Source organism: Sciurus carolinensis, chromosome 1 (assembly GCF_902686445.1).
Source record: "Sciurus carolinensis chromosome 1, mSciCar1.2, whole genome shotgun sequence".
NCBI lineage: Eukaryota > Metazoa > Chordata > Mammalia > Rodentia > Sciuridae > Sciurus > Sciurus carolinensis.
Window position 1 is genome coordinate 93,568,145 of NC_062213.1, and position 13,874 is coordinate 93,582,018.

The following is a 13,874-nucleotide window of genomic DNA, read 5'->3' on the forward strand; positions in this document are numbered from 1 at the left end:
CTAGGTATATAGCAGGATATACCATCTGGCTGTATGTAAGTACACCCTGTGATGTTGGAAAGTTGAGAAAAATCACCTGAGGATCTAAGGATGCAGTTCTTAGAACATTTCCTAGTAGTTAAGCTGTGCATAACTCTGTGTGTGTGTGTGTGTGTGTGTGTGTGTGTGTGTATGTGTGTGTGTGTGTGTGTGTGTGTATGAAATATATACATGAAAAATAAATTAGTAACATTAGTTTGTCTATTCAGTTGGTCATTTTAGCCATATGTTTAGAATGTCATTGTTCTAGTTCCCTTTCGTGGCCTCAAGGTTAGTGTTTGTCTCCTTCTGCAGGATTAATTTCCCATCGATTTTAACAACTGAATAACTTTCTTATCTTTGTAAAAAAATTTTAGCTGTAGATGGACACAATACCTTTCTTTTATTTTATTCACTTTTATGTGGTGCTGAGGGTCAAACCCAGTTCAGTGCCTTACACGTGCCAGGCAAGCGCTCTACCACTGAGCAATAACCCCAGCCCCCTAACTTTCCTGTGTTTCACAGTAGTCCCTGAAAGTGCTTCGGGAGACTGTCAGGATGTAAACACATTTTGAAATATGTTTAAGTCCATCGCGCATTTGTTCTCCAGGGCCCAGAGGGTAGGCCTCGGGTTATGCTGCGCTCCTAACAGATGAGACTACAGTAATTCTAGGTGAGTGTGCGGCGCCCTCGTGTGGCACCTGGTGTAATAACTGTCTGGGTTCTCCGCCTGGGTCAAGCGACTTTCCGGCTCTCTCCCTTGGTCTGTGGGTGCCCTTTTGTCGCAATGCTCTGTCCTCTGATAACGCATCCTATAGAGGCAGTAAATTCCCTCCTCCAACCCTATCTTCTTAGGCGCGCAGTCTGCACGCTGAGTCCAGGGTCATTCCCCTCGCACGCACATACCCCTGCGCTTCCAAGATTTACAGCCTCATCACAGAAGGTTCCCACGTTATTTTATTGCTGTACCAGAGGTCAGTTAATTCCTCCGGGCCTCGAGCGGGGCACCTCTCCCGCCCTCTGTGTGCGTCTGCGTTCTCTGCTAGGGGGATGGGAACCCCGCGGGTCTGCGATTGATGGGTCCAAGGGTCGTATGCATACCCAGCCGCCACCACCTCCGCTCCCCAAAGTTGGGCCAGCCGGAGTCCGTGGCCCGCAGCCCCGAGCTGGGAAGGCAGATCTGGAGAGGCCGCTCCACGTCTGGCATGAGGGGAGGCTCACGGGAAAGGGCGACGATAGACCCTGCCACCACTCCTAAGCTTCGTCACGCGCGCTGATGGGGTGCGATGGGCCCCTACTCCGCGTAGCAATAAGTCCCATAGGCCGCCTGCTGTGGTCTGGGAAACCCAAAGCTGCGCACCCCGGGATCCGGGAGGCCCCCGCAGCGCGGCCGCGGCGTGGTGATGGGGAAGCGCACGCTGCCGTCAGCCAGCCAGCCGCCGTCGCATTGGTCCAGCCCGGAGAATTTCCAGGCGGCGTAGAGGTGCCCGACCTTGGCCACCACCGCTCCACGCCGCCGGCACGCCGCGTGGGCTTCAGACAGCGTCAGTCGCCCAGGCACGAAGAACACCTGGCCTGGGCACCAAAGCAGGGTCACCAACCGCTGGAAGCTGGAAGAGGCGCGGTGGCGCAGGGATACAGGGCAGGGCCAGGACCCAACTCCGGTAGTGGGAGTGAAAGTGTCGCCGCAACCAGACACAGGTGGGTTTCGAGAGTTGGTTTGGAGCCTGAGTGTGCGGGATGGAGGGGCGTTGCCTTGGAAAGGCCAGGACACCCTTCCCTGATCACACACTTTCGGCGTTCCACTTTCCCGCCCCTGTTCCTCAGACCCCGCCCCAAGTCGCGGTTGTGGCCCCGCTCGCTCCAACCCTCACCGGCCAGTGCTGAGGTGAAGCAGAAGGCGTCGTAGCGGTCGCGCTTCCGGTCGCGCGGTCCGTAGCTGCGGATCCCTGGCCGCCCTCGGCCGCCGCACGGAGCGCGCGCGGTAAGCACGGGGTAGCGCACGGAGCCCTCCAGCAGCCAGCCCGCGTTACACCAGTCCAGCCCCTCAGTCCACGCTGGCGGGAGGTGGAGGAGGCGGGGACGAGACGCGTCACCAGCGGGGGCCAGACCCCAAGCTCACCCGGCTTTCTGGTTGGGTCCCCAGGGTGGGGTCTGGACGGTGTCGGGGTTTGGCCGCTCACCCTGGTACAGTTGACCGTAAGTGGCCAGGCGTCCGTCTTGCTCCTCACACGCTTGCTTCGCCTCGTAGTAATTGAACTGGTACCGGCCTCGAATGGGTTGGTACGGAAATACCACACCTGCGGGGTGGCGGAGTCTGGCGAAAGCCGACAGATGGGAGAAGGGGAGAGCAAGGGCGGCGCTGCCTGGGAAAGTGCCTGGGAGGACCCCTCCCGGAGGAAGCGGGGGAGGGATGCTGCGAAGGAGTTCTGGGAGACCCAGACCTTGCGACCCTGTCTAGGGAGGAGCAGGGCTGAAGGGAAGGGCCTCACCCTCCAGGCGCAAGGTCAGCGCCACGCTCTCGTCCTCGATGCCGTTGACGAGCTCGCAGCGGTACCGGCCCTCGTCCTCCAGGCGCACGCCCTCGATGATCAGGGAGGCGTCCAGCCGATGACCCCTACGCATCCTGGCGCGCCCTCCCAGAGGTCCATAGCCCCGGGCGTGCAGTCCGTTGGTGATGAGGATCAGTGTTTCCCGGAGCTCCCCCGGCTCTACTTTGCTCCAGCGTACCTTGTAACTGGGAGGCGAGGCGCCGAGGACGCAGGGTAGCGTGGCCGTGGCCCCACGACGAGAGTGAATGACCTCGTGGATGGGGGGCAGGAGGTAGTGGGGGCCCGGGTGGGATGCTAAGCAGAGGAGGCCACAGTGGCAGGAACCCCCTGATCCTCGCTACCCCAAGTGCCCATCCAGACCCTGACCCCAGAGGCTTTTCCCAGTATCCCTGACCCTCTCCATTGCCTATTGAGCACTGACTCTTGCTCCTGGTACCTCTAACAGCTGCCCTTTTCGCTATCCCCACCTCTGATGCCTCTCCCCCAGTGTGTTTTTTCCAAGTTATGGGCTGGGCTGGGGTCTTACCTGGGTCCCCCAGGGCTTTGTGGAAGATGGCAAAGGCCCAAGGGAGAAGTAATAGGCACAGTGCAGGAAGGGTGAGGCCACCTGGCATGATGGGGACTCAGCACTGTCTGCAGGGCACAAATGGAGCATTCCTTAGGACTGCGGGAATGGGGTGGGGGAAAGAGGAAATCCCTTTGGGAATTCCTGGAGGGAGTTGTCCAGTTGGAAGCAAAGGGGGCAGAAAAAGAAGCTGATGACAAAAGGAAGGTATGAAAGGGGAGGCAGTGACAACCCCACCCACTCTGCCAGAGGTCTGGACCTTCCTTGCTCACATCTCCTCAGTCAGCAGTTCCTGATGTAGCATCTCTCCCTCCCCATCCCAGGTGCTACTTCCTAAACTTGCCTCTTTCAACTGTCATCTTGGTCTGCTCTCCCCACACCCATTCTCCATCCCAAATTCAGAATAAATATAATCTTGACACCTCCTGCTTGAAGCAGTGGCTCCCCGTTGTCCTCAGGAAGAAGTCCAATCTCCTGATCACAGTTTCCAAGGCTCCCTATGATTCAGTCTCCCCTGCATCTCTGAAATCACCCCCACATGCTGTCCCTCACCATCCCCCACTTTTCACTGTACTCCAAACATGTTGGACTTCTGACAGATTCCAAAGCAGTCCAAGTTGAAGGTCACCTCCTTTACATAGGCATCAGTTGGTCTGACCTGTTCTGGGAAACCTTTTCTCACCCCCGCAATTTGCTACACTGTAGTGCACTGTGATCTAATGTACTGGACTGGGGATTGTTTTTTTTTGTCCTTAGAAGTGATTTTTTTTTTTTTTTTTTTTTTTTTTTGCAGTGCTGGGGATTGAACCTGGGGCCTTGTGCCTGTGAGGCAAGCACTTACCAACTGAGCTATCTCCCCAGCTCTAGAAGTAATTTTATTAGCATCTAAAATAGTGGTGTGAATTTAAAAATAATACATATGCATGCGTAGATTATGTGAGTTTTTCCAGAAATTATAAAGTATAAAATTATAAAGCCATAAAAACTATTTCAAATGCAATTGTCTATTTTGTCAGAAGATTCAATTTCTTTATCATACATATTCTAAATTAGACCAGGGACCTCTTGACCTGGTTTTATTTTTCAAATGTGGCTCTTCCACATCCTAACTGCAGGACTTTGCACAAGTTATTTAATCTCTCTCTTCCTCCTGTCTGCATTAGTAAAACATGGATAATAATAGAATACCTACCTCACTGAGTAGTTGTGAGGATTTGACGAATTAATTTTATAAGTGTAAACTGTTTAAAATAGTCCCTGATACAGAATAAGTGATATGTATGTGTGTATGTGTGTGTGTGGGTGTGTATATATATATATATGTATATATATATATATATTCATCTCTATCATCTCCAGTTCTTAGTATAGTTTCTGACACACAGTAGGTGTGATTGTGTGCGGTATGGGGAGACAAAGGAAACTTCCTGAGTAGCCAGAAATCTAAATAACTGAGCTCCATCCTTCTGCAAATAAGGGCCAGACACTAACTTGTAGTAGGTGAAACAGAGGTTAGACACAAGTAATAAGTTCCTAGTGTAAAAGTGAGAGTACCAGGCTGGGGGTGTAGCTTAGAGCACTTGTCTAGTACCTGTGGGGCAACTGGGTTCAATCCTCAGCACTGCATAAAAATAAATAAATAAAATAAAAGTATTGTGTCCATCTATAACTAAAAAAAAAAATTAAAAAAAAATTTTTTTTTAAATCGAGAGTACCTGGGACAGGATCTGAATGAGAGACCTCCCTCCCACTTTTAGGAAAACCTGGTAAATAAGAGCAACCATGAGCAGGTATGGTGGCACACGCCTATAACCCCAGTGGCTTGGAGGCCAAGGCAGGAATATTGCAAGTTCAAAGCTAGCCTCAGCAACTCAGGGAGACACTGTATCTAAATAAAATATTAAAAAGGGCTGGCCACGTGGCTCAGTGATTAAGCGTTCCTGGGTTCAATCCCCAATATCAAAAAACAAAAAAGAGTGACATGAGAATTGACATTGATTCTGTAACCAAAAATAATGACACCTAGCATTAACATGTTGAAAGCTTAAAGTCAAATGTGCCTGACACCATTCCAAGCACTCTATGTATATACTTTTACCTTTCCCCTTCCTAGCAATTCTGTGAGATAGGAACTAATATATACCATGTGACACATGTTGAGACTAAGGTGCACACTGTTTAGGAAACTTCAGTGTGATCACACTGTAAGAGGAAGGATCGGCTAGGGTTTGAATCCAGATCTGACAAGCTCAAGCTCTCTCTTTCTCTCTCTCTTTTTTTCCCCCCGGTGCTGGGGATCAAACCCAGGGCCTTGTGCTTGCAAGGCAAGCACTTTACTGACTGAGCTATTTCCCCAGCCCCAAGCTCAAGCTCTTAATCACCGATCTATATTTCTGTATTTTAAAATGGGTCCACAAAGTGTTTTCATGCACTTACAGAGAATGACACAGTAGCCAGTAGCTCCATTGCCTACCTGTTAGAAGCTGGTCTCTTCCCAGAGATGAAGGGAGCAACACTTAGCCGCTCTCTGTCCTGCTTAAGGAAGTCAAGTAGGTCCTGGTAAAGATGTTTCTGGGTCTCTCTGGAAGTCCAAGCACCTTAAAGCCCCAGGGCTTGAACACTTGATCAATGTGGTTACTCTCTTTATACTTTTGAGAAAGGCTTCTTCCCTGTGCTCAAAGAAGTCAGAGTGCTGGAAGCTTCTCTCAACCATCAGTCCACTAAGCCTGGCTAAGTGTCCTGAATCCCAGCCCTGTCCCTTTATCTGTGGAGCTCACCATCCTGGGACCAGGAGAAGATGATGGGCTTGGGATGAGGGGTGGGAATCCAGGAAGGACGATGGAGTAAAGGGGGCAGCCCAGAAATGGTTACCTGGAGGAGCACAGAAAGCAGGTGCCTTGTTTCTTCTAAAAGCTCTTGAACCAGAAGCGGGTGGATTGACCAATGGGCGTGTGAAGGTGTTGGGCCGATGGGGATGGGAATGAACACCGGATGCAGCTCACAGGTCCATAGCAGTCAAGCTCAGTTGCCTCTGCATGTCCACATGGGTCTCATTTAGGCAGCACCCTCTACCTCCCATCCCCTGCAAGTCCTCACCTCTGCCCGCCGGTGCCTGGGTGTGCATTGCCTTTGGGAAGAGGCTCTCAAGGTGGGCTGCTTCAGGCAAACTGACCCCTTCTGTCCAGCTCTGTCCTCCCCATCTGTCCGTCTGTCTGTCCTTTCCTTCTCTGTTCCCACCCCATCGGAAGCACAATTTCCCATTGTCTCTGTCTTTTCCCCTATTGTTGAATAACAGGGCCCCTTTCTTTATGCCGTGGGTAATGGCAACGAAATGTCAACAGCTGGGGATGTGGGATGCAGGACCGGCTGGCACATACCACCGGAAAAAGAGCCTGGGTGGGGGGCGGGCTCAGGACAGGAATTGACATCAAGGAGAAGAGGATGGGGTGAGGGGGAGAGAACAGGTGGTGGAAAGGTTAAAATGGGGTCTCCCTCAAAATTCCAAGTTGCAAGATTCTGAAGAGATTTTATCTGAGGTCAGGGGAATGGCTTGCTTCCATGGAAGGCACAGGGAATAGCTAGTATTAATGAAGAAATAAATATAGAAGAGATGGAAATTAGATGGAAAGGAGGACTTTTCTCTTTTCTTTTTTTTTTTTTTTTTTTTTTTTTTTTTTTTTTTGGTACCAGGGGTTGTACCCAGGGGCACTTAGTTACAGAGCCACATCCCCTGCACTTTTTACATTTTATTTAGAGACAAGGTCTTGCTAAGTTGCTCAGGGCCTCACTAAATTGCTGAGGCTGGCTATGAATTTGCAATCCTACTGCCTCAGCCTCCTGAGCCACTGGGATTACAGGTGTGTGCCAGTGTGTCTGGCTTAGTCTTTCTATTGAGGGACAATTCACATATTTAAAAAGCACACAGATCTTAAGTGTACAAATCAATTTTTTACCTGTGTACACATCATGTATACAGGTAACCCCCTCCAAATCAAGATATAAAACATTCCCAACCATTCAGAATAAACCCAATTCCTTTTTGTTTGCTATCAAAGCAGGTGAAGGACCTACACTACCAACCCCCATTAATAGTTGTTTAGAAAACTTCAGGGCTTTAAATTGCTTCTTAGCCTTCTTTTTCTCTGCTGTGCAAACCTACAACTGTAGTTTTGGGTTTTTAGGACTATACGGTTCCAGAACTGGAGCCACCTTAGAACAGTGAGCTTCCTCATTTGCCGGATAAAGAAGAGGAGATGTGAAAAAGGGTGACTTGTCCCAGACCACACGGTACATTTGTTGAGTCAAGTCCAGAACTTTCTGCTTTTTTCCACTAATCCCTCTTCCATTACTCTCCAAGTCACAAGAGCTCCAGGTTTTCACTTGGGTTGTACCTAATGACAGGGCAGCCCAGGAGTGGGGGTGGGGTAGGGCACCCTGGTTATACTCTTCAGGGGTCCAATTGGCTTGCTTCTCTCTGCTCACTCCATCCCTGTTCCTAAGCCTTTCCTTCCTCCTCCCTGGACTGTCTGTCATGAAAGAAGACAAATAGCCCCTGTCTCCTCGGACAGGACACCCTGATCCAGTGCATCTGATTGGCTTCTTCCCAATTCAGAGGGGGAGGGAGAGCGAAAGAGAGAGGGAGGAGAGTATAAATGACTCCACAGCCTGGATGGCTGTCTCCTTTCCAGGTTCACCAGATACTGCTCCTCTCCTCCAAGTCACTTCTAACTGTGGTTTGGAAGTCTTTGGTATGTAAACCCTTAAAGGCTGAGCTTGGCCTAAAGGAAGGCCTAGAACTATTTGATAGATGCAAAAGGAACCCTTTGAGGATGTCCAGAAAGAGTCAGTCACTGTTTGAGATCACATAGTTAACTAAGTAACCCAGGTAGTTTATCTCCAAAGCTAGATGAGTTCTTCATTGCCATGAAAAATAATCCCTCCAAATTGTTAAAAATGTTTACTTATTTATTTTGGTGCCAAGGATTGAACCCAGGGCCACTTAACCACTGAGCTACATCCTCAGCCCTTTTTTATTTTATGTTTTGAGATAGGGTCTCACTAAGTTGCTGAGGCTGACCTCCAATTTGTGATCCTCCTGCCTCAGCCTCCCTGGTCTCTGGGATTACAAGTGTGTAATGCCCATCTTTTTTTTTTTTTTTTTTTTTTTTTTTTTTTAATCTTCTTTTAAGATAGGGTCTCACTAAGTTGCCCAGACTGGCCTTGAATCATTAGGGGTAATTTAGTGAGCCAGCCCCCCAAATCTCTGGGATTACAGGTGTGCACAACCCCTCCCAGCTAATTTTAAACAATTTGACAAACATAAAAACATTCGGGCTTGGGTTGGGGATACAGCTCAGTGGTAGAGTGCTTGCATAGCATGAGGGAGGCCCTGTCCCCTGCCCCGCAAAAATTTTTAAAAAGGTTCCAAAAAGTCAGGTGCAGTGCTGGATGCCTAGTAATCCCAACTACTCAAGATACTAGGTAGGAGGACGACAAGTTCCAGACCAGCCTTAGCAACTTAGCAAGAACCTGTCTCGAAATAAAACAAAAAGGGCTGGAGATGTGGCTCAGTGGTAGAGCTCCCTTGGGTTCAATGCCCACAAAAATACATATATAAAATGAAATAAGATAAATTAGGGTTGGGGGTGTAATTTAGTGAAGCCTTAGGTTGGGTTCAATACCAAGAACCGAAATAAAAATTAAAATCCTCCCTTAACATTTTATCTTTGCTTCCAATCCATTTATATATCATACATATACATTTTTATAAATTATACATGTAATTTAAATGGTAACATGCAATACGAAAAAGAGCCAGCAGGTGGGGCAAGAGGGTTGCGTCAGCCGCGCGGAAGGCCTCTGCAGAGTTTTGGGCGCCACACCCAGTTCCTGTCCGATTCACCTTTTTGGAGATCGCCAGATGTTTACCGCACAGGATGCTCAAAGCAAAGACTTCGCATGTCCGGTGGTGTCCTCCAGACTCAGACGCCCTACGGACCCTGTTTTTCTTGTGCTCGGCTAAACTCTAGTTCAGAGAGAGAGAGAGTCCTAATTTCTCAATACTTGGCTTCATGTTTGGGGCAGCTGTGCCAAGAAGAAGTATGAGGCTGGGATTCCTTGGTCTTTCTTGCCATGGTAGTTCCCTTTCCCATCTCTGCTCTCGTTGGTGTTGAGGTCTTTTATACTGCCCCTTTCAGAAAATTTTCACAGCTTTTTTTTCTTCCTTTTTTTTTTTTTTTTTTTTTTTTTTTGTACCTGGGATTGAACGCAGGGGTGCTTAATCACTGAGCCACATCCTCAGCCATTTTTAAAAAATATTTTATCTAGAGACAGGGACTCAGTGAGTTGCTTAGTGCTTTGTTAAATTGCTGAGGCTGACTTTGAACTCGAGATCCTCCTGCCTCAGCCTCCTGAGCCACTGGGATTACAGGTGTGCACCACCATGTCCACAGCATTTTTGCTGTTATTTCTGGAACTATCTTGTTTTGGAGAAAAAAATAAATAAATAAAGCAGGAGGTGCAATGGTGCATGCCTATAATCCCAGCTACTCCAGAAGCTGAGGCAGGAGAATCATAAATTTGACACCAGCCTAGGCAATTTAGCAAGATCCTGTATCAAAATAAAAAGGACTGGGAATGTAGATTCAGTAGCAAAGTACCTCAGGGTTCAATCCCCAATAAGGAGGTGGAGAGAGATAGAAAAAGAAATAAAAGCAACCCAATGGGTGTGTTGAAACCTATAGTCCTCTAGGACAACTCTAGAAGTTTAGCAAGCACTACAAAGGAAGGAGGGCCACCAACGTTTACACACACTGGGAATTCCAAGCCCCTTCAGAGAAGACAGGGTGGCCAGGGAAAGGTGAAACAGAACTAGAGAAACAGGACTGAGGGATCCCAGACAGGTCTTGACTTAGATTGGAGAGAACAATGGCACAGAGGGACAGATAGCAACACTATTTGAAAGAGAATAAATAGTAAGCTGAACCCACACTGATGGCAACAGAGAACAGCAGTACTAATTCTGTTATCCCGTTTTAGCCCACTTCCTTTCTCTGTGCTCTGCCTGGCCCTCAAGTTACTCACCTACTAGAGGCAATTACATAAAATATGGAATAATTATGAGAAACAAATAAATTACCCCACGACATCCACAGGGATTGGTTTCAGGACCACCTGCAGATACCAAAATCTGAATGCCCAAGTCCCTTACATAAAACAGCCTTATATTTGCAAGTAAGCAAGACACATCCTCCCATATACTATATTTATTTTGCTTTTTGTTTTGTTTTTGGTGCTGGGGATTGAACCCAGGGGTACTTTACTGCTGAGCTACATCCCCAACCCTTTTTATTTTTTGACACAGGGTCTCATAAGTAGCTACCAACCTCGATAAGTTGCTGAGGCTGGCCTTAAACTTGCGATTCTTCTGCCTCAGTCTCCTGAGTGGCTGATACTACATGGGCCACCACACCTGGCCCTCCTATATACTTGTTTATTTATTTATTTTAAATTTCACATTTTTTTAGTTGTGAATGGACACAACACATTCATTTTATTTATTTATTGTTATGTGGTGCTGAGAATCGAACCCAGTGTTTCACATGTGCTAGGCAAGTGCTCTACCACTGAGCCACAACCCCAGCCCCCTTCCCATATACTTTAAATCATCCCCAGATAGTTTATAACATAAAATACAATGTAAATATTAAGTAAATAGTTGTTATGCTCTATTTTTAAAAAATTATATTATTTTTAATTGTTGTATTCTTTTAATAAACAATAAGTTTTTTTCCCCAATATTTTTAAAAATATTTTTTTTGTTGGCAATGGACCTTTATTTTCTTTATTTTTATGTGGTGCTGAGAATCGAACCCAGTGCCTTGCATGTGCTAGGCAAGTGCTCTGTCACTAAGCCACAACCCCAGCCCTCCCCAATATTTTTGATCTGTGCTTGGGTTGAATATGTGGTACAGAGGGCCAGCTGTATGTTAATGCTTGTGAAAATGGTATTTTAAACTATAAACCACTATGGAAAAATTTTATTTTATTTATTTAATTTTATTTTCGTATTTGGGATCAAAATCACAGGCACTTTACCACTGAGCCATATCTCAGCCCTTTTTATTTTTTATTTTGACACAGAGTCTTGTTAAGTTGTGCAGGCTGGTCTCAAACTTGCAATCCTCCTGCCTCAGCCTCCCAAATTTCTGGGATTACAGGCATGTGTCACTGTGCCTGGTGAAAATGATTTTTAAATAGCAAAGCACTATATGCTAGGAACTCTAAAATTTTTACTCTCATGAACTCAAATGGTTAATGAGTAGGAAAATTAGAAACTGCTTAGGTTGAGGATTAGGAAAGATCATATGAGATCAGGCACACCTTTTCTTTTCTTCTTTTTTTCTTTTCTGAACAGAAAGAAAAGTAACTAACATTCTCTTAGGTAAATATTACCAGTATTTGTTATATCAGCATTTTAAAAATCTCACACTATATTGCAACCACAGATAGTTTCTTTCTCTGTTTCAGATTTCACTGACAGAAAAAAAATGAGAAGAGGTGGAAGAAAAGAAATGTCCACCCTAGTCCATGAACTATGGAGGTTTTCTGGAATGGAATGGTTTTAATAACATCGTGCATGTAAACTAAGACACAAAAATCATCCAATATCTTAATATTGGATTTATATCTTAATAGGATTTAAGGTGTCCAAAAGTTGGTAGCATCAGAGGTCACACCCATTTTCTCCTAAAGTTCTTCCCCTCTTGCCAACCATATTGTTCCTCACCTTTGGTCCATTTCCCTTGGTACTGAGAAACTCTAATTTGTATCCATTTGCTATTTTGAAATTATTTTTTCGAATGAAAATAATGCATTAATTGAGTTTTTTGATGGTACTGGGATCGAATTCAGGGCCTCCTTCATGTTAGGTAAGTGCTCTAACACTCAGTTAACATTCCCAGCCCTGATGGTTGACATTTTTAATTGCAAGGAAGTCTCTATTAAAGGAAAAATTATTTGTTGACAGCTGTCAAATCACAGTAAAACAGACTTCATTTAGGATCACTGAGACAGGTTTAGAGAGGTCTGCAGTGGGGGAGAGGGATTAGGTCACCTCTGAATACAGTATGGGCGAGTGGAAATTTATAGCCTAGGAGCAGGTTGGGGTTATGAAGAGAGAATATGAGGGGTGAGGGGATTCTGGCTAAACCAGCCTAACAGGATTCAAACTGAAGACAGACAAGGGTGATCAGGCATTACTTGGGGATAGTGAAGGATGAAGAACCTGATCAAATATTGAGAGTAATCAGATATGAAGGGTAGGGGGTTTCTTCCTGAATGGATTTAACAGGGCTCTTTGCTAAAACTGAATTTTATAAAGAAGTGCATAGATTTGCCTATGCGAAGATTCAATAACCTAAGCAATCTTTGTCAATATAAAGAAGGGGAAATGGGGATGGGAGTGTAGCTCAGTGGTGGAGCACATGGTTAGCATGTTCAAGGTCCTGGGTTCAATCCCCAGCACTCTATACCCCCAACCCTCAAAGAAAAGAGGAGGTCAGGTGTGCACATGCCTGTAATTCCAGCAGCTTGGAAGGTTGAGTCAGGAGGATCACAAGTTCAAGGCCAGTCTTAGTAACTTAGCAAGACCCTATGCAACTTAGACTGTTTTAAAATAGAAATGAAAAGGACTTGGGATGTAGCTCAATGGTAAAGATTCCTTTACCTAGGAATTACTATTCATAATACATTACTAATACATTGATGTTCTTCCCTTGTTATTTTTTAGTGTGCTTATTGGGCATGGTGCATGCCTGTGATCCCAACAATTCAGGGGGCTGTGGCAGGAGGATTACAAGTTTGAGGCCAGTTTGGGCAATTTAGTGAGACTGTTTCAAAATAAATAAGCCACACATGTGTGTAATCCCAGTGACTCAAGAGGCTGAAGCAGGAGAATTGCAAATTTCAGGCTGCTTCAGAAATTTAATGAGACCCTGTCTGAAAATAAAAAATAAAAAGGACTGTGGATGTAGCTCAGTGGAAAGCACCCCTGGGTTCAATCCGCAGTACAAGGGGAAAAAAATTCTGTTTGGAAAGGACCCTTCAGGGCTAAATCATTTAGGAGTTTTCAAACCTTTTGATTTTATATATATATAAATGTGTGTGTGTGTGTGTGTGTGTGTGTGTGTGTAATACATACACACATGCACACATGTAATTTTTGTCTTTTTTGTTGGAACTGGGTATCGAACCCAGGGCTTTGCCAATGTGAGGCAAATGCTTTGCCTCTGAGCTACCTACATCCCAGCTCTCACACACATAATATTACACACACACACACACACACACACACACACACACCAGATAAAAGGGGTAGAAATTGGGGGAGGGGTAGAAGAAATTGAAAGCCTGTCTGTGGAATTTTCTGTGATCCCTGAAATACTATAATAAAACTCACTTTGTGAAAATGATTGAACCAGTCCAATACTCAGTACATATCAGGAAAAGGGTGCCCTTGATCCTAAGAAGTGGTTGGTTCAAGGTCACACAGTTAGTAGCAGAGTGCAAAAAGGATTCCCATTCACAGAATGCTCTTCATGGATCCAGCTTGAGGAATGTCTTTGAGGCATTCCAGGTCCCTTCTGGAAGTATCTAAATTTCCAATATCCAAGATCCAAATTACTATATCTATATCTCTATATCTATCTATATATTTTTTTAATTTATTTATTTAGGGG

General features: G+C 46.0%; 1 protein-coding gene across 5 annotated transcripts; it reads right to left on the reverse strand.

Moving 5' to 3' along the window:
• Nucleotides 1-472: 472 nt before the first annotated feature.
• Nucleotides 473-6,404, reverse strand: Hapln2 (hyaluronan and proteoglycan link protein 2). 5 transcript variants are annotated; one of them, XM_047537336.1, is made up of 7 exons: nucleotides 6,308-6,404; nucleotides 5,609-6,166; nucleotides 3,097-3,203; nucleotides 2,511-2,864; nucleotides 2,202-2,318; nucleotides 1,893-2,075; nucleotides 473-1,593 (listed from the first exon to the last, which is right to left on the reverse strand). In XM_047537336.1, exons 3-7 carry the CDS (start codon nucleotides 3,182-3,184, stop codon nucleotides 1,313-1,315), a joined length of 1,023 nt encoding a protein of 340 aa, XP_047393292.1. In that variant the 5' UTR covers nucleotides 3,185-3,203; nucleotides 5,609-6,166; nucleotides 6,308-6,404; the 3' UTR covers nucleotides 473-1,312. The 5 variants fall into 5 exon arrangements, with proteins under 5 accessions (XP_047393292.1, XP_047393261.1, XP_047393338.1 ...); XM_047537305.1 differs by lacking the exon at nucleotides 6,308-6,404 and having other exon boundaries at nucleotides 5,609-5,667; nucleotides 6,007-6,301; XM_047537382.1 differs by lacking the exon at nucleotides 6,308-6,404 and having other exon boundaries at nucleotides 5,609-5,804; nucleotides 6,007-6,301.
• Nucleotides 6,405-13,874: the final 7,470 nt, after the last annotated feature.